The sequence below is a fragment of the Mastigoproctus giganteus genome, chromosome 7, assembly GCF_048544385.1.
Source record: "Mastigoproctus giganteus isolate SK-2022 chromosome 7, ASM4854438v1, whole genome shotgun sequence".
Taxonomy (NCBI): domain Eukaryota; kingdom Metazoa; phylum Arthropoda; class Arachnida; order Uropygi; family Thelyphonidae; genus Mastigoproctus; species Mastigoproctus giganteus.
The window spans coordinates 33894841-33916430 of NC_143581.1; the positions used below are offsets into that span (position 1 = coordinate 33894841).

Consider the following 21590-nt stretch of genomic DNA (forward strand, 5'->3'; position numbering starts at 1 on the left):
TTAAGAATGGTACAATCTTGGACCATGTCTCACCATTCTTACCATTTCATTGTGGCGATTCCATTACTAGTTTCCTCAACACTCTGCTAACGAGCAGCACATTCATGTCCTTCAGTTGCACCAACTGTTTGAGGACATATTGGAATGGCTGGGGTATTTGTCACCATCCATTTTGGCCTTTTGTAGCACTTGGTGTTAATATGCTTCTATCCTGACTGCTGACAAGAAAAATACTGATGTAAGAATATATGTTATTTTTCCATCAGTATTTTTCACGTGTTATACTTTGGTATCATTAATGGACAAACTTATGATGCATGTGGCCTATTCAGCATATCACATTGCTCAATGTTGGTTTTTCATAAAATTAACACTAGTTTACTAATTTATCAGCTGATTGACTGACACAATATATCTGTCATTGAATTTATTGTGACATTGATATTGTAACTTTCTGAATCAACCTTTGTATATAGAGATTGTTTTTGAAAAAAGTTACTGAGCGTGTGGATCATAAAAAAAGTTCATATGGCCATAGATCCAGAAATACTTCCCTTTCAAGTTATAGCCTGTTTTTTCACAGAGAACTTAAAGATGCTTGTCAACTTAATTTTTTTATTATTATTTTTTTATTATTAAAGTAATTAATGCACACTGTAAATGACTGATGAGGATTTTCTCGGAAATTCTCATCAGAGAATTTCCAAGAAAATGAATAATACTGTTAACAGTTGAATGAATAATATTGTTAACAAGAATGAATAATACTGTTAACAGTTGAATCTAAACAAAAGGATTCAACTATCCATTAGGTATTCTAAACGGTGTCTTGAACTTGCCAAAGGTTGTTTTTCATATAGTGGCATATTCGAGGTGTAGTTCATTTTGTATTGTTGCAACCAAATCACTGCTGAATAATACTCTCAGCAGTTGAATTGTTTAAAGCAAGCCTTAATTCCAGAAAACAAAACTTTTAGTAGATCAAAAAAAGCATGCTTTTGCATGATAACATCAAACTCATTTACAGTGCTCTCCAAACTGCTTCATCTGATTATCATTCATTCATTTGGATGTAGAAGTAAAATTCAAAAGCTGTTGAATTTTACATTTAAAATTTAGTAGAAGGATGAGACTGTGATAGAGAATGGGGATGGACTGTATTTTAAAGTGATACTATAATTAGATTTGTCTCTGTGGGGATTTTTAACATATTTGATTTTTAACATATATGCTGTTTTTTTTAACAGTATACAGTTCTGAAAAAGACATACACCATAAAATAAACTGACATAATATTACTTTATATACATTACAGAAATTGTTGAAAGTGGTAACTTACATACTCCACAAAGTGTATATGATGAATCATTATTGAACACTCATATAAAGTATTATTTGATATGATATCTACCACACATTGAATTGTAATCCATTGCTCTTTCATTGAATGACAATGATTTGTATGCTTAGCCCTTGAAAAGCTTCATTAAATAAATTGGTTATTCCAAAGCCTAGATTTCTTATTACTACAGGCACACCAGTAAGTTCAAGAGATCTGAGTAGAGATCTTTTCCAGTGAGTTCTAACGCTTGGTATTCTTTAAAAAGTCCCATAAAAATTGGGTAGGCCAAGGTTTATTTTTTGGTGGCCATAATCCTCTTGAAATTAGCTGCCTATTAAATATGGACTCCAAGTGCACAAATGAGGTTCAAGGGATTCTGGAAATGCACTTAAGACTCAAACTTTCAAGAACTGTAGCAAAGTCTCATAGATATCATGAGGATTTCCTGTCAGCTGCATTTGAGTATTGAGAATTAATACCCACCAAATGGAACCATGCCCTTGTTCTGAACCGGTATCTATTTCTCAACTTTGGGAGTTGTAGTCTTATAGCAGCAACTTGTGCACCCCCTCCACTTTATAGAAATACATATGCAAGGTTTTTCAGAGAGAGACCTTATGAGTAAACAGACATGCTACCCTGATTTAAATTTCCAAAATTATTTTGGGACAGGCTTGCATATCCTTTTTGTAACACTGTTTTGTTAGTGAGTTATGTTTATATTTGAATGTGTTGTGCTGTGTGTATGAACATTTTTTTATTCTTCCCTCTAAGTTTATTACTAGACATTATTTGAAACTATAATTAATATGGCTAAAATACGTAAAATATTTGATTTGATATTTCATTTCAGCCAGTAAAGAAGAAGAAAATCAAAAGAGAAATAAAAATATTAGAAAATCTCAGGGGTGGACCAAATATCATTACGTTACAAGCTGTTGTGAAAGATCCAGTAGTATGTATCAGGAAAAAAAATTAAATCTTTAAGTGGAATTAAAGTAATTTTAGTCACTTCAATTTTTTAAATATGTTAATGTCTGCATTCAGTTTCAGATTATATTAATTCATTAACTAGTTATTTCTTGTGAAAACAATATTTATACCAAAGTAGAGAATAATAGAAAAATATTAATAACCTTATAATATATTTACATGAATTCCACATTATGCATGATTAATTTTATTTTCAAAAGTTATTTTTATGATAATTTTACTTTCAAGGTTTCAAGGTTACAATGAATACATTACAATACCCTTTTGATTTATGAATACATTGTGTAATTTTGGTGTAGTTTTTCTCTTAAAAATAAAAAAATTTAAGGTCATGCTCTTAAAGGACTCAATGCCCTCCACTGATTTATGCTTTGCACTACTTAATATTTTTGTTAACCATATAAAGGAATTTTATGCTATGGAAACAGTTTTACATTTATAAAATGCATTTTTAATTTATGGTAATGAACAAATTCTTCCTTATTTTTCTGGTGAAGCAGAATCTAGGGCAAATGTGGTTAAAAAAACTTTCATTAAAGGATTTCGAAGTTTTTTTTTTTTTTTTTTTTTTGCAATCATAAAACTGGTGTGAAAAAAAAAAAGATGCTGAAGGAGCATCAAAATTATTTCAAATTATCTATTTACTTGTTTGTTTTATTGTTATTACTAATATTATTATTATTTTTTTGTACTAAGGATGCGAAATAAGCATGGGATTTTTAATTTGGTGCAATTTTCTGAACATAATCTCTTTTGTAAGTAGAATATTATTAATAAAGCAATATTAACCTTTTAAATTACTTTATATGTGCACAGTAATTATACATACGCCCCTGGAGTAAATCTTAATTATGTGAGTGAACATATCACGTCTTTCTTTGTCTGCCACAAGTATAGCTTAATCACTGATAGTTAATTTTAAATTAACTGTTTATATTAAGTTGTAAAGTTTCTACTCTATTGTTGATGGTACTGATAGGAATAATTGGTTGTTAATGAGCTTGTTGACACGTCAGAAGGGGTATAAATATTGAATAAAATAGAATAAATAAGCAAATTTTGAAAGTTTGCTTAGTGTTGTAAAGAAATAATAAGTGATGATTATTCACTTGTAGAAATTTAAAGAATTGCATAGTCCTATATGCAGCATGACAAAATTGTTAATGCGAATAATTGCCAGCTGGCTTTGAATTATCCAACTGTATTATATTTGTTTAAAGTATATTTGTTCAAGTTTACTACCCATATTTTGGTCAAAAATAGGTGCAACATTTAACACTTGTCAGCAGTGTTGATGGTTGTAAACACCTGCATGGGTGATGTTGACATGCAGGTATTCAAGTACAGTGGGTCTGGTATTTGCTTTGCATCTTCAAACAGATGCATGATGTTATTTAGTCGAATATGCTCAGTGAATACTGTCAAATTGCAGCTTTGTGAATTGGTCTCTGTGAAGATGATTCAGCCTGAGCAGCACATAAACATTTTGTTGTAAACCTAATGAGACATTTACAGAGGGTGAACCCATTTTGCATATGTAGGTGCACGAATGGCACCTGCTCTTTAAAGGACATGCATCAGTGGAGGACAGTCCTCATCCATGTAGGCCCAAACAGTATGATGATTCAGTCAGCTCTACTAGCTTAACATGACTACCTATATCAGCTTTCTATCTTCATAACACAGTCAGAAGAAGAAAACCTCTTCTGAGGCAAGAAAAGAACCAAGTTCTCTTTCACAATGTCTCAACTCATTGGGCACCTCTTGTCAGTGAATTTTTGGTGAAATGTATCTGCCCTTTAGAAGTATAGGGATTTCTATCAGCCCCCTTACTTCCAACCTCCCCCCCCACACACACACACACCCAAGACTTCCATACAGAACAATTGCCGGTCTGTTTCCAGCAGTGGTATTGTCATTAGCAGACGTGTGTAATTGCTGAAGTTGATTATTTAGAAGGAAATATTGCTTAGACTTCTATATTATTTACTGTAATCTGTAATTAATCCCTCTATCATTTGCAAGATGCCACAAATAACAGTTGATGTACAAGGGCCAAACAAAAAAGTATCATGGTTAAATGCATATTGGAAATTGCGCTGCATATCCAAGCATGGTTAAAATTCATTTCATTACTCCTGTTGTTCATGCCCAGCACTTTTTTGATGCACCAGACTCTGTGTGAGAATACAGTGGACCTCCGCTTTACGATTGGTTCTCTGTACAACAAAATCACTTTACGATGGACTCTCCATAATACCTTCATTATACGATATGTACTAAGCACTGGTCATTGTGATCACGTTTGCAAACTGAAATTTTAATTCTATTAAATGGCAATTCTAATGAGCAAAAATAGAAGAAATATCCACAGGCTATAAAAGTAAACATATAAAGCACAAATTTACACTTCTTTACTTTACCAATTAAATAATACCTGAAATTGGAAGAATATTTTCCACAGGTTACCAAAATAAAAATAAATATATGCTTACATACATAGCTTAATTAATACTGTGCATACTAACTAACTGAAGGAGAAACACATTTCACCATAATAACATAAAAACCCACAAAATTCCAGCTATTGGTATTATCGCAAATGCAATTAGATCAAGTTTACTACCCATGTATAATATATGTGGGTAGTATAGATATTACACTAACAGAAAAGCCCAATAAACTGGAAACTGAAAATTGTTTCTATTGTTTTTTTGGTAGTGACTTCCAGAAATGTGCTTTAGAAAAAGATCACAAAGGTGTTCAAAATTGATTCTTATAACCAAAAATATGATGATGAAGTGTAGTGCCTTTTAATGATTTGAATTAGTTTTTTGAAATTTGATTCTGTAAAGCAGCTGATTCTACTAACCAATGATCATTTTATTTCACTTTACTATTGTCTCCGTAATTATCAATTTTAATTTTAAACATTGGGGGGGGATAAGTAAAAATGTAACATCATCAACATTTTTTTTTTTTTTTTTTTTTTATAGAAAAAATAAGTGATATATGCTGGAAAATTCAGTATTCTGTATAAAATGAATACAATTTCCATTATAAAAATTGATTGCCTTTTAGGGAGATAAATAGTTTAGTTATATAGAAAAAATTTTAACTTATGATATCTTGGAACGAATTACCAAAAAAAAATAATGTGTTATTGGGTTCACATTATAATATTTTCACGATACGATGGCGTCTCCAGAACGGATTAATATCATGAAGCAGGCGTCCATTATGTAGTACAGCACGTATGCATTGAATTTTTCTTTAAAAAATTTAATTTTTTTTGTTTGTTAAGACAATGACTAAACTTTCTCAGATGCTGCAGCCAACATGTGGTGATGAGCCATGTGCAAGTTTTTTAGTGATGCCATTGTTGTAAAGTGGAATGGTCTGTTGAAAGCAGGAAGCATTCTGGTGAACTGGTAACTGAAATGTATAATTTAGTATAAAATTACATCTAAACCTTGTTTTCCCACGATAAGAAAGGCTGATAAGATAAGAATGTTGCATATCGTAGTTATGTATCCAAATCTCCAGAATCATTATATGCTTACGCCAAGCTTGCAACAATTGTAAAGCAGTTTTTAATCAGTTCAACCTAGATTTTAAACAGGCTAAGAGTAGAAAACTTGCTTCTTGTCCAAATGGTAGTCGAGCATTTTGGTCTCTTACCAAACCTATTGGCTGCAACTTTTGCCCATCTCTATTCCCACCATCTTTCAAAACCAGATGGTTCTATTGCCACTTCAGCCAAGATAAAGCTGACCTGCTGTCATCCTACTTTTCTTTTACAGTGGCAGACCTCAAAACTGCATTACCTGTGAAGTTTGCAAATAATGTGTTTTGCACTGCATTGTGGGTTGCAGAAATGTTCGAAATGCATTTGTTAGCTGGGAGCTATATCTCTGTGAATGAAATCCAATAAAAAGACTCCACCTGATACACCTAATTGCCATAAATACCTTCAGAGAATTGCGGCTAATCTTGCACAACACAGTATTTTTTGAGTTTTTGTGCAGGGAAAATCCTACTATTATGGTGGATGTAATTTTTCAACATATCCATTTTTTTTTTGTGAATCCCCACTGTTGACTCACTAGTCATTGTGCAAAAAATTATTGGGAAATCCCTGTGTTAGGTTCTGTGCTGTTGAACTTGTGCTTGTTTGAGATCATAAAAAAATTGACTTCGAAGCGTGCAGTTCATGACTTAAGGTTTTTGTAAGATTATTTTGGCTTTTATTTGATCGTTTATAATTTTTTCCTGGTATATATTACTAAACTTTGTTCTTAAGAACCGTATTAGAACAATTTCTTTGTTGAATTAAATAAAAAAAAAAGCACCGCTCAAAAACTTTCTCTAGAATCAAAGATATAAATTTTGGATCGTCTTTAAAAGGGGAAGAGTATCTACGTTGCAAAAAGTTTAAATTTAAATGAAGCAACAATTCAGAGCATAAAGAAAAATGAGGATCTTGCAGGATTTCTGCAAATATGACATAGCTCGTCCCCGAGCGTCAATAATTGAGAAAAAGCACTCAAGATTTGGATTAATGATAGCAGTAAAAAAAAAAAAAAGTGGAGAATCTTCTGTTAACCTGGAGTTTGTTGCCAATAAAGGTTGGCTTGAGCGATTTAAAAACCACTTCTCATTACATAACGTAAGAATTCAAGGGGAAGGTGCATCAGCTGTAACGAAGCTGCCAAGACGTATCCAGAGGAATTTCAAAAAAATTATTGAGAGCATGGATACATGGATGGGCAAGTCTTTTGGTGGATAAAAATGCTCAACTGAATGTTTATTTCAAAAAAAGAGAAAACTGCACCAGGTTTTAAGGCATCGGCAGATTGTGTAACGTTACTTATGTGCAGCAATGCATCAGGACATTACACAATAAAACTTATGCTAGTTTATAGATTCTCTAATCCTCGTGGAATGAAAGGTGTAAATAAAAACATGTTACCGGTATATTGGAAAGCAAATAAAAAAAAAAAAAAAAGGCAAAGATAATCTGTAACATAGAAAATGTTCTCTTTTGATTGTGCTTAGCAGTGATGAAGAGGAAGAAAATTCAATGAACTTATATTATCTGACATGTATCATAGTTTGTAAGACATTTTAAGTTATTACTATTTTTAATAAAAATTAAGTTTCCTATAGTTTTAAAAAATGGTGTATTTTTGTTAGCTTTTGGAACGTAACTCCCCCCCCCCCCTTCTTAGTTCTGTATAACATGTTTCACACTACACGTGATTTTATGGGAACCTAACTATCGTGTTATACGAGGGTTACCTGTACACTAAAACAGCATTAAAGTAAAGTTTTCTCTTATCTCATTAATTTATTTAATGCATAATTTTGTCTCTGTTTGAGAAATGGTTATTCACTTATAAAAATGTTTTTTTTTTCTTTTCTAGTCTCGAACTCCAGCCTTAATATTTGAACATGTGAATAATATAGATTTCAAGGTAAGTGCAATGAAAAATAAATCCTTTACACTATAGTAAATAATGCAAGATTGCAGATTGCATTATATATTGTTTTTTTGCTTATGCCAGGGGTGAACACATGTTGGTTAGTTAATTTTGCCAGTCAAACAAAACCATTACTCATTGACAACAACAAAAACATAGATGAGGAGAAGTTGTCGCAATAGGAACTTAGAACTCCAGTTAGGTTCCTGTTGTAGCAACTTAAGAAAAACAGGTACATGTACAGATTAATACAGTCAGTCCTCGTATAACATGTGTTTACACTACACGAATTTGATCATACATGATTTATAAATAGGGGAACGATGTCGTATATAACACGAACCGAATTCGCTTATGCATGATTTACCTTTATGTTTACAAGAAATGACAGTCGAACATGGAATCACCCCCCAACTGAATGCAACACGATAGGAATGAAGAGAAGATTCTGAAAATATATTTGTTTTTCATATCAATGAAGGGAAAACACATTTCACCATAACAACATAAAAACCCACACAATTCCAGCTATCATATTATCGCAAATGCAATTAGATCGAGTTTACTACCAGATTATAACAGATTCCACTAGCAGAAACGCAACTGGAAATTGTTTTTATTGTTTAATGGTGGTAACTCCCAGAAATGTGAGCTAGTGAGGTGTTAGTGTCTCTGCCTTTACGGTGTTGTTTATTCAGTTGCTACACTTGTGCAGCTTTGTTTGTGTATCAAGCGTGTCTCCTCATTTTGTAATTGTGCTTTATTCCCTAAAAATGAGTAAAATTCTTAAAAGGTGTGAAGAGGAAGCACCGTGGTGAAGACACTACAGATTCAGAGAGAAAAAGAAAAACAATATTGATAGACAGACTGGGTCAAAAATTCTCACCTGGGAAAATTTGTAGTGGCCTCATACTAGCATATATAGCCAAAATCAAACCGGCCTCCAGCCTGCTGGAGTTTCTCCGGTAAGGCTTATGGCCAGTCCGCCTCTGTCAGTAGAGAAAAAAAATATGAAATTGTGAAATGCTCTGAGCAAAATTTATACTGCATGTGTTATAGGCCTAAATGAGACAATGCAGAGAAAATGAAAACAACTTTCATAGCAGGAACAACTCAAAGTGCATTGGTGTGTTTTTTTTTTTGGCTGATGTTATATAAGCTTGCTACCCTGCATTATGTGCCTTTGCTAATGCTAAAAATCTATTAGATCAAGACAAAGAATTGGAAGAGATGGAATGGGTGTCATCTGTTTGGGTAGAAAATCAAACAAAGAACAAGTTTGCTTACAATAGAAGCAAAAGCATTAGCAATATTCTATTACGTAATAGTCGTAATAAAATACGTAAGTATTTTTTTATGATTATTTATTTGTGTTTAGTAATGTTTTGGTTACAAATGTGTGTTCAATCTTGGGTGGTTGGCACCTAATCCTATTTTTCCCATAGGGCCTGTTGTTTATATTGCATGATTTTGCATTGCACGGAGGTTTCTAGGAACACAACTATCATGCTATACAAGGACTGACTGTATGTTAATATAAACTGCGGTTAGCTGAAAACATGCCTATGTTCAACATTATAGGTTATGTGAGTTTTTTTATATTTATATATTTTTTTTTTGTAAACAAAATACAATATATAGAGGCATGATAATATAAAATATTGTTGGCTGTAAGCATATGTGATCATTAGAAAACAGGCCTTGTGAGTTGGGTTGCATTATATCATCAAAGTATCTTGTGACGACCGACTAACTGGTTAAAATAAATTTATTAAAATAAAAAAGATATATAGATAAGATAAAACAGAAATAAAATAAGATAAAAGCATTAAAATACAATAAGATAAGAGTTAAAATATATATAATAAAAGCATTAAAATATACATAGTAGCTTTCGAAGCGAAGTGCCTCTTCATCAGCTAGTCTGTGAATGGTATACTTCAGTATATATTGATGGTTACAATAGCACAAGTCAGCTGGGCATGATCATGTATCACGAGTCTGGTGTTGGTAAAGCAGAATTACGTACACGTGATGATTGCCAGCCTCCATTGCACTGCAATACAGTACATTCTATAATAGGGTATAAGTGTACTCCCCTCGTCTGATTCATAGTACTATTATTGGTGGCTATGTGTAGTGCTTCAAGCCATGAACGCTGGCGGTAATCACATGAATAGTCGACGATTTCAGTATCCTGTTGGGAATCAAGATTGTGCTGCTCAACCCAGTAATGTTCGGCGACTGCGGATCATTCAAAATTAGCGGTTCGCAGAGCCACCTCATGCTCAGAAACCCGATCTTTGAATCTTCTACCAGACGCCTACATGTACGTAGCACTGCTCGTACTTTATTCTCCCGTGCTTGGACGTACTCTAGTTCGACTGGTGACAGGCAATTGGAGATTTCTAAAATTAGCGCGGAGCTTTCAAATTGCGGTCATCCACCTCATGTTCTAGATATATGTGAGCTTCAGGCCCACGAATTTGTTACAAATTCTAATCCGCCTCGCTTTGATCAATTTATCTCTACCGCCTACATTCCCTATTATCTGGGCATATCGAAATGTCTTGTTAGGATCTTGCGTCTCCATCATATACGATGTGTGCAACTTCTGGGGAGGAAATTACAATCTATTATTTCTAAGGTGAAAACACCTGTTCCTCCTTTTGTACGGAGTGATTCCGTATACCGTATTGTGTGTCTGGATTGTGGGGGCTGTTATGTAGGTGAGTCTGGTAGAAGATTGAAAGATCGGGTTTCTGAGCATGAGGTGGCTCTGCGAACTGCTAATTTTGAATGATCCGCAGTCGCTGAACATTATTGGGTTGAGCAGCACAATCTTGATTACCGCCAGTGCTCATGCTTGAAGCACTACACTTACACCCTATTATAGAATGTACTGTATTGCAGTGCGATGAGCACTGGCAATCATCACGTGTATGTAATTCTGCTTTACCGACACCAAACGCGTGATACACGATCATGCCCAGCTGACTTGTGCTATTGTAACCATCAATATATACTGAAGTACACCATTCACAGACTAGCTGATGAAGAGGCACTTTGCTTCGAAAGCTACTACTATGTATATTTTAATGCTTTTATTATATATATATTTTAACTCTTATCTTATTGTATTTTAACGCTTTTATCTTATTTTATTTCTGTTTTATCTTATCTATATATCATTTTTATTTTAATAAATTTATTTTAACCAGTTAGTTGGTTGTCGCAAGAAACTTTGACATGTGTTCATTTATTACAGATTATATAAGATGTATACTTGTAAAAAATGTGAAGTATTTTTTAATGAATTAACTTTCACTATGAATTGATGTATCTTTCCATTCCATGATTTGAATAGGCAATTAAATTTTTACTTTAAAACAGGCATTCAGACATGTTGCATTTTATTATAATATTAGTAATTTTATTATAACGCTAGCTCAAATCTTGGGTTTCACAAAACACAGGTACAGAACTCCTTAAATCTCTTATTACAGGCCTCATGGCACCTAATATTTTACAGCTCAGTTGTGTAGCAGTAGCAAGGCTGAGTGTAGAATTCTGTGTTTAGTGAGTAATTGTGATATTCTCTTTTGGGAAGGATGGGTGCAATTTTAAAGAAAGGTATAGTATGGCGGATGCTTTATCATAAACACTCTGCTGTCAGCAGAATTCTGTTCTAGCGTAAATCCTATTAAGGGAGCTGTACAATCAGATTCAGCTTTTATTTTGCTATCACAGAAAGGGTAAGGCTAAACAAGTTATGTAATTTATTCAGTGTGATTTTCAGACGTAGAACTTTTATTTTATTAATTTTTTTGTTTTTTCATTTTTGTGATTATTAGAAGTGAAAAGTAAATGACAAGTAAATTAATAATGTATGATTTAATTAATAATATATAAAAGTAAATTGTTTTTTCTTCATTTCATAAAATATAATATTTACCCAACTCTTTGTGATGTACTTTATTTTCCCCTAGATGTTAAAAATTGAAATATAACCTGTATCATATTTGTGAATATCAGAATAAGCAACTCATAATAATTTATTATTTATATATTTAATAAATTAACAATGAAAAACGCTCTTCAAAGAGCATCCTTTATTGATGCGTAGCCATCATATTGCTCATTTCAATCGGTGCACTACCACAAACAGAATTTCTTGCACTTCAGCTAATTGCTTGTGGATAATTCAAGATAGGTGGAAAATAATCTCATTTAAATGAAATTTTGAATGGGTCAACAAGACTTAAGATTTAGCGTTCTCTACAAAAAAAAAAAAAAAAAAAATTTGTCAGCCCGGTGGCATTACGAAGTAGCCGAGTGGGGAAGTATAATACTTTGCAATATTCGTGAGAATCGCTTAAATTTTAGCTGGACGGTCAGTTAAATTCACCAGGCAGTGTACCCATTCGATAAGTCCTGGGGAGAACACTGAGCTAAATGGAAGAGTATTCACTGGCTATTACTTACAAGTGGATGTATAGACTGAAGCTAATAATACTAAAAAGAATAAACACACAAGGCGCATAATAGACTACAGATTGGTAATTCACTATGAGATTATCAGTGATATATCACCATATTTTTCCGTAGTAGCTAAAAATTACAGAAGTAGTGTAAATGGCATAGATTTAATTGTATCTCATATTGTGACTACCTTCACCATTAAGAAATATACCATGTTTATTTCATAATGGTTGCTGCTATGTAATAATGAAATGCCCCTATATGAGCCAGGTATCTTTCATCACATTGCTTATACTTGCTAAATTAATGTTTATAGTTAGTTTTTCCCTCTGTTATATAGTCCAGTATTGATTTAATCATTTAGTCTTACTTACTGGCAAAAAATGTTTTACTTTATTTAATTTAAACAAATTTTATTAATAATCCATGCTTTCTTTTTACATTTCAGCAACTTTATCAGACATTAACAGATCTTGATATCAGGTTTTATCTCTATGAACTGTTAAAGGTAAGTCATCCATTTTTTACCCATATATAATAGACCATTTTTGTCTTCAGACATAAATAAGTTTTGATATTAATTGCTTATTAAATTTAATTCATACAATAATTTCTTTCACTAGGCTCTTGATTATAGTCATAGTATGGGAATAATGCATAGAGATGTTAAACCTCATAATGTGATGATTGACCATGATAACAGAAAGGTAAGCCATATCATCTGATATCACTGAAATAGTATTGTTAAATTATCTTGACACTATCAAATTTTATAAATGAGAAAACATTTTCTGGAATGGCCATTGTGTAGTAAGCTCAAGTCATGTGATGGGATGAAAATATTGGTGTTTGCCTTACTTGTTACTATTAATTCATATAATCCAACTTCCAAAAGCAGCTAGTATGAATTAACCTGATGCTTTGATATTGGTTCGTTCCAAGTTTCTGTGAAAATTAAGAACTTTTAAATTTCTTTAAATGATATAACTTTCATTTATATGTTAAATTAATTATAAATATTAACTATTTCAGTATACTAAAACAACACAAATTGGAAAAAAAAAAAAAAAAAACATGAGAGATGATCATTATTCTACTGGTTCATTTCCCAACCTAAAACCATCCTGGTTTGAAATGGAGCAAACAAAGCACCATAAGATTAACAGTGAACAGTGTAATGTCTTCCTGAGTATGAACAGCCTGAACATTTATTTTTTTCCCTGATCAATTAGAAAAGATTAAGGTTTGCTGTGTAATCATTTAGTAAGACTAAATGATTCAAGGAAGCACACTTTTTCTGAATCAGCCAAAAAATAAATAAAATAAAACAAAATATTCAGACTCATTGCCTCTGCCACATTTGGAGGCAACTTAATTCAATGTTTGACTACCCACAGGTGAACTTCACAAGATCTAATCTTCTGTTATTCCTTTATATTTTATATTTGTGCCCCTGGTTCTCATCTCACCTTTGTCATTTACCCAACCTCTTCAGTGCCTTGTAAACTTCAATCAGATCTCCCCTTAAATGTCTAGTTGCCAAACTCTAGCACATTTCTTATGCCATTCTTCATATATGCATCAATTTGTAAAAGTTCTGTATCTTTTTTTTTTTTATTTGTTTATTTTTTTGAAGTCTACAGATCTGAATAAAGATAAAGGTAAACTGCAGCCATTATCAACCCAGTGTAGGATGAAAGCCTCCCCAACAACTCATGCCGAGCTGAATACAACATTCTAAATGCAGTTTAACTGTTGTCTTGTCATGTCTGGGATAATTAAGTTCTTATTCCTACTTGCAAAGTTTCTGTAAATTGTGAAGAGGAGGATACTACATGCCTTTCTAGGTGCCTGTTTACACTGCATAGAAAGTTTCATATCAACTCGAACCACTTTTAATTCTTTAACCCCTAGTTTATATGTGATTCCAGGATTTCTGTTCACCATGCTCAAAACCTTATATACAGAAGCATTAAACTTTAGTTACCATTTTTTTGGACCATGTATACAACTGATCCAAGTCTCTTTGAAGTATCATGGTCTGCACGAATTGCTAACCACTCTTCTTGCCTTGAAGTCATCTGCAAACCCTGACAGTTTCCTTGGGTTATTCTCATCAATATCATTTATGAAATAGTAGAGGGACACAAAGTGGAACCCTGAGTGTCCCCCACTTGTTACACTGCTACACTTTGAAGGCTGGCCATTTATGACAACCGTATGATTCCTGCTTTTAGTGAGCTTGAAATCTGGTGTAGGATATTACCAGTAATACCAGCTTTGTCGAGTATATATGAGGTATGGCAAAATGTTTTCAGACTGGTGCTGTTGCATTCATGTTCGAGAAGTTTGAAAATAAGCAGAAATGGCATGTTGTGGTTCAAACTTGTTCCAACAGATGGTGGTACAGAGATGGGCTGGAAGGCTGACAGGTTGCAGTAACAGCAAATTTTGTCAGTAGCATTAACATTGTGTCATGATTTTGCAATGGAGCAATGCATGAGTATCAAATTTTGCTTTAAACTGGGGAAATCTGCAACAGAAACATAAATGTTAAAAACTGTTTATGGTGATGAAATGTTAAGTTGTACCAGTGTGTTTGAATGGTATAAGTGGTTCAAAGGTGGACATGAGGATGTTCGTGATGACCCAGGAAATGAGCATCCATCAACCTCTCGAATTGAAGACAGAATGTTGCATAAGTTTGAGAAATTGTTGCAAGAGATCATTATTTGACCCTCAGATTGATGGCTGATGAGTTGGATATGAATAAGGAGTCAATCCTTCAAATTCTGCATGAAGATTTAGGGAAAAGGAAGGGCTTTACAAAATTTGCACAGCCTCACGGAGATGAGCAGAAGCAACAAAGAGTGTCATCATACAAAGACTTCATCCAGGCTTATCAAGACAATCCTAATTTCTCCGACTGTACTCCCATGGGCGATGAGTGTTGGATATTTCAATACAACCCAGAGACAGAGTCAGAGCATGCAGTGGACTTCACAAGCATCACCAAGACCCAAAAAGTTTTGTTTATAGAAGTCCTAGATCAAGATGACATTGATCATGTTTCTCTACAAACACTGATTTACAAGGAATTTATAGCTGAAGGGAGAGAATCAGTGCTGCATTCTGTATACAGGTGCTTCAAAGACTATTGAAGTGCATTTCCCAGGTGAGGCTGCAATTTTGAGAGAAAGGAAACTGGTTCTTGCACCAGTTCGGGAAACTTTATTGCCAATCCTTGTATAGCAATCTTCCATGAGGCATAGTATCAAGATAGCTACCTGTATTCAACTGTTTAATGACTACATCATTGTAATTTACCAAATTGGTCAGGTATGAACTTTCCTTAATGAACCTTGCTGTAATCTATTCAAGGTACCAATCTTATCGAAGTGATCCTGAATCACATCCTTAACCATGGACTCCATGATCTTCTCTTTTACTAACATCAAACTCAAATGTTACTGAACTCCTCTTTAGTACCACCTCTGTGGACTGGGGAGATATTGGTACTACTCCAGTCCAAGGGAATGTTCCCGAAGTCTCAAAACACTCATTAACGTTCTCAGCGGTTTCAGCATTTACATGGCCTCCTTTTGTATAACTGAGTGTAATCCATTATTACCTGGAAACTTGCTTTCTTTTAACTTCAGTAGCTTTTGTAAACACTTATCTGAGATTGTTATTTCAGTAATTTGTTTTACAGCAATCTGATTCTTTGACATTCCCCAATGATTTGCCTTTTGACTGTAAATATCATTACAAAGTATCTTCAACTTAATCTGCCATTTCTGCTGGGCTTTTTTTGGAATTTCCACTGCAACCATTTAAGGGGGCTATTTGATTCCTGTTTAAGTTTTCTTTGATTGCGAGCATTATAAGATAAGATATATTCCATATATCTTCTCTTATAATGCTCATACAAATCAGAATTCTGTGATTATCTGTAACTGTTCCATACTTGTTTCTTTTGCTCAGTTAAACTCTTAACCTCACCTGTTAACTATTTAGACATCTTAAGTTTATGTAACTTGACAATTGATATTAACATGTTTGTGGCTTTGAGGATGAATCCTCTGAATATTTCCCATAGAATATTTGTCTGATACTATGGTAGTCTTCCCAATAAATCAAGCCCAATAAATATCTAATTCCATTATAGTTTCCTCTTTTTAAATTGAAACTTGTGTTTACCTTTGTCTTCAACTCATTTTATGATCTAATTAGTTGAGGAAGGACATTACGTGGTTATTTTCCATTAAGATTATTACTATATTTAATACCATTCATGACAGCCAAGTCTAGGGCCATTGTTATGAACAAAATTTTGAACCAACATTTCTGAAGAGGCCAGTCTGCAACAGTGCCTTTTTTGCTTTTTTGAAGAAATTACAGATCAGTTGACTTCTAACAAAAAACCCAAACAAATCCACAAACAAAAAAAAAAATTCTAATTAAGCTAATTTTTGAAAGTATATTTTAATATAAATTATGTATGTTGTCAGTGAAATTTAATTTCACGTAGAGTAGACTTTAAAAAATAATAATAAAATAAATAAATAAATATTAATAATAACTAGGGGGCATCGCATCCTGCTCGCTTTGCTTGTCAACACCCGCACATTCTTTTCTACGTAAAATGTGGAGGTATGACAGATTAAGTCAATTCTTTTCTACGTAAAAGACACACCTGTTGAAATGCACTGATGTTCTCCTTTCTCCCCCTTTTTTTTACTCACATCCTTCAGTTATCTCCCTCTCACGCTTATTTATTTATTTTTCCCCTCTCTTTTGATCTCCGTCAGGAAGCTTAGGCGACCCCTGATGGAGAGAAGCCAGAGTACTGTGGACAACCTGACTCACCTCCTAGTGGTGGTGGTGGGTACCACCCTAGTCCCACTAGGGGCCCTGCAGCAAAGAAGCCAGCACAAACAACAGAACCCAACACTAAACTACACATGCAACAGACAACACTTTTCTGGCTTTTACAGAGGTTCTGTATTCATCACAGTGCTGATGGTGCAGATATGGAAACCGCAGGTTGCACCTTACCCAAACACTATGCCACCATGATCGATATCTAATCAGGAAATGGCCTATGTAGTTATTTACTTGTGCATTTGTAGTGATGTAATAGCCCCGCCCACTTGTACCATCTGACTTAATCCCTCTTCTCCCATTGGCTACCCCGCACGTGGCATTCTCAGGGCGGAATAAATATCTGTATTGGGTCCCTTCTCCAGCTGACGTTACAAGGGAATATCAAATGATGCCGTGCGTTGTCATGTATTACAGAGTGAAGCACGTCACAAGGTTGGTAACATTATTGAGGCAGTTGTCTTTCAATGGTAAACAATGTAATTATTTACCTGCGCATTTGTAGTGGGGTAATTGCGCTGCTATCTTCTCCCATTGGCTCAACTAAATATCACTAGGAGGAAAACTTTTAATGTATAGAGAGATAATAATAAAATATAACCTGCTTTTCCAAAAAAAGCTGTTCCTTTTTTTTTTTTTTTTTTTTTTTTTGTCTTTGTCTCAAAAATGTTTTTTGCCTATACTGCTCAGTTACCTGATCTCCAGCTTTTTGAAAGTCTAAAGTTGGCACATATGTATAATCAGTGGAGCAGTTGGCAACCATGCAATTGGGAGGAAGTTGACAATGTGTCAAACATTGCCATAGGTTACAGAAGAGATTTATGAAAAAATTTATTCTGTGAAAAAGTTAAATATCACATTTCAATTATTTTGGAAAATCATGTATTTTACCTAATTTTTTTTTCTTGAATTACAAAGAATGTATTATATCAGTGGTTTCTAAACTTTAGAAACCTAATGACTTCCTTTTAGGTTGAATTTATTTACTGTTGCTACTTAGGTTATGATTAATTATGTTGCTTGATTTTGGGTCTATCATGTGTAAAAAAAATTTGCTAGACCACAAACTGAACTGTCAACTTGTGATCTAGTAAAATGTTTTCAATATAAACGTTGAATAAATACAGTGAAATACCTGCTATTCATCCATCTGTACACCCTGAATTCCATGTAGGCGGCACATTTTTGAGAAAGAATATATTAAAAATAATTTCATCACCTACTTACCGATCCACTGGCAAAGAGATTGTGAACTGAATAATTAAGTGTTATAAAAGTACTTTTTGGAAAGTACTGTAAGTACTATTTACTTTACGTCATAAAAATATAAACGTTATAAAAAAAAAAATAATTTTTTTTTATAAAAATATAAATATATTCAATGTTTATATTTTGAATATAAACATTGAATAAATACAGTGAAATACCTGCTATTCATCCATCTGTACACCCTGAATTCCATGTAGATGGCACATTTTTGAGAAAGAATATATTAAAAATAATTTCATCACCTACTTACCGACCCACTGGCAAAGAGATTGTGAACTGAATAATTAAGTGTTATAAAAGTACTTTTTGGAAAGTACTTTACGTCAAAAGTGACTACAAGAGGCACTGAGGTTCTTTTTCCAGCTGCTGCTATTAAAATATTAGTTACTTGAGCTTGTATTTATATAGTCATCTGTAACCCATTCATCCATTATGGCATCCAAAAAAGATCAGAAAATTGCTGAAAAACCAATGTGTTCTACTAAAATTATAAAGTATAATCATTGCTTGTCTTCAATAGTTTATGCCCTCAAGTCTAGCACAGTTGGTAGAATCACTGTCCTCTCAACACTGGGTGGAAAAGACCTAGTTTGTGTCATCAATGATGTGAGGAATTTTTATGTACCCTTTTCATAACGTGGCTGAGTTATTTTGTCTCAGGCAAGGGTAGCATGTTTTTTTTTTTTTCCTCTCCAGAAAACTCGGGTTTTTTCATCCAGAAAACTGAAAATTAACCTCAGAACACAATTTACAGAGTGTATACAGTGGCGGACAAAAAAAAAAAAAAAAACTGCCACTTGTGAATTTTGCAAATGTGTTTTTGTGCTGCATTGTGGATTGCAGAAATGTTCGAAATGCATTTGTTAGATGGGATATATATCTCTGTGAATGAAATCCAATAAAAAGACTCCACCTGAAATACCTAACTGCCATAAATATCTTCCCAAAGGGTAAAATGCGTAATTAATGAAAATATGAGAAATCATGCAAATGGTAATCATGACAACCAAACATACGTGTACAACCTGAAATGACAAGTTAACATAATAGTCGAATGTACTGTAAATCAGCAAAATAAGTCCTCAATATTTTGTTGTTCCTCCTTGAGCTGCAATTACAGCTTTGTAACGATCTGGCATAGAGTTAATCAACTTCCGGATATACAGTTGTCCAATTTCATGGTACCATACCCTTACAATGCTTTCCTGCAGCTGAATCTTACTTGTTGGCATCTTCATAGCAATTTTCAATAGGGTTCAAATCTGTACTTTGCCGGGCCAGTCCAACACTAATGCCACCATTTCTGAGTTATGACTGCACTTTAAGGGAAAAAAAATGAGGGAAAACATTGTTGTAAGTATGTTTTAAGCCTAGTGAGACAAGAAGACAAACTCGTCATTAAATATAAATAGCATAAAATTTTGCTGTGGGCAAGGTGCTGAGTCTTGTTGAAAAATGCATTTTTGGATGTCTGTATGGTTATCCCTAATAATGGGTTTCAGACACTCCTCCAAGCATTGTAGGTTTCTGAATTCACTGTTCTGTTAATAAATTTAATTTGCCCCACCCCTTTGCTTGTTATGCATCCCCAGACCATCTGACCGGCAGGGGACTTCTGCAGTCAAGTGTTATGAAGTCAGGATGGTATGCCTCCGATTTTCGTCTTCTGACATATTGCTTCCCATTCAGCCATGCAGGTTGAATTTCGATTCGTCAGAAAAGATGGTGTCCCATTGCTCTTTTGTCCATGAAACATGCGTCTTAGCCCACGCAAGTTGCTTCTTCCTCATTTGTTGGGTCAACAAAGGCTTCTTTTTGGGCCAATAGGCATGCAGACCACATTCCGAAAGCTGTCTTTGGATAGTTCATGCACTTGTTTCAACACCAGAGGCCATCTCAAATTCCAGTTTTTGATCAGGAGCACTAGCATGGCGATTACGAAGGCATATTCGTTTCAAATATCGATCTTTGGAAGGCGTAATCCTGATCCAGGTCTTCTCTTCACATCACTGGTTTCAGCACCCGGGATATGTTTGACTGGTGGCAGCCTATTTTATCAGCGATAGCATGCATAGAAAGCCTTTCCTGGGACAGAGCGATAGCTACCCTTTTTTTTTTCTTGGTGTCAACTGAACATATGGAGCCATACTTACACCTCTGCAAAACAGGATACTAATGAGCACATATACCCTTCCAACGCCATATTAAAAGAAACGGCTAATGCAATACCTTGCAATTGCTGTCTGATCTGATGCAATACCTTTGCTTTGCTACAAACAAAATGACTGTAATCAAACAATATCTTATACGTTTCACTACAAATGTTAGTTTTTTTGTCTGCCACTGTACATGGAGCAATATGGCCTTAGTCCCTGATGCTCCTAAACCCTACTACTACTAGTCAGTAGTTTGATATAAAAGCACATTTTCCTGTCACTTTAGGAAAATATTTGTTGCTGGTGACTCAGTGGTTGGGGATTATTGGTCGTAACTTTTTTACTTTCTTATTGGCATCATTTATCTTGTATGTTCTATACACTTTGTATGAACCTTGAAAGTCACATGAGAGACCTCACATTATCATTTGTTATTCAATTTTCCACACTTCTCTGACTGTGTGGTCATCCCCGGAGTATAAACAGAAAATTTAATTATTTATTTTGCCTGACTGTGTCCACTTTGTCGTGTACTGGAACAACTTTCATCACAATGGAAGTTATTATAGTTTAGTTTTGTTTGAATTATTATATTAAAATGGTTTTGGCTTATTTTTTTTATCTCTTTCTCCTTGTGGGTTTTTTCTATCCTCTTATGGGGTATGGTACCAAGTGCCATGGGATTGGTTTATATTTTTATAATTGTATGTGAATGTGTGTACTGTAAGTATTGCCATCAATATGTGTCTGAGTCATCCAGAATTTTCACAATGAATGTCACAAGAGCTTCAAAAATTAAAATATTTCTATTTTTTGTACATAGGCAGAAATAATAATTCATTTTTTCATTGAAAAATGTTAATTTCAAAGTATTCTCTTAAATATTGTATAAATTTATTGTTCTGGAATAATGCCAAAACTTTGTGCAATAAATCTTTTCGGCAGGTCAAATTTGGTAGTGCTTAATAGTTTCACATTCAT

The 21590-nt window shown here is 33.8% G+C and overlaps 1 protein-coding gene across 5 annotated transcripts in view; it reads left to right on the forward strand.

Moving 5' to 3' along the window:
- The window catches only part of LOC150082806 (casein kinase II subunit alpha), a 193364-nt gene that overhangs the window by 75370 nt on the left and 96404 nt on the right, over positions 1-21590 (forward strand). For all 5 annotated transcript variants that reach the window (XR_016547143.1, XR_016547144.1, XM_090376828.1 and 2 more), the window contains exons 6-9: positions 2196-2297; positions 7762-7812; positions 12749-12808; positions 12924-13007. Coding sequence is in view for 3 of the 5 variants with exons in the window: in XM_090376828.1 (XP_090232954.1) it covers positions 2196-2297; positions 7762-7812; positions 12749-12808; positions 12924-13007 (297 nt within the window). In the remaining 2 variants the exon portion in view is untranslated. The remainder of the gene's footprint in view (positions 1-2195; positions 2298-7761; positions 7813-12748; positions 12809-12923; positions 13008-21590) is intronic.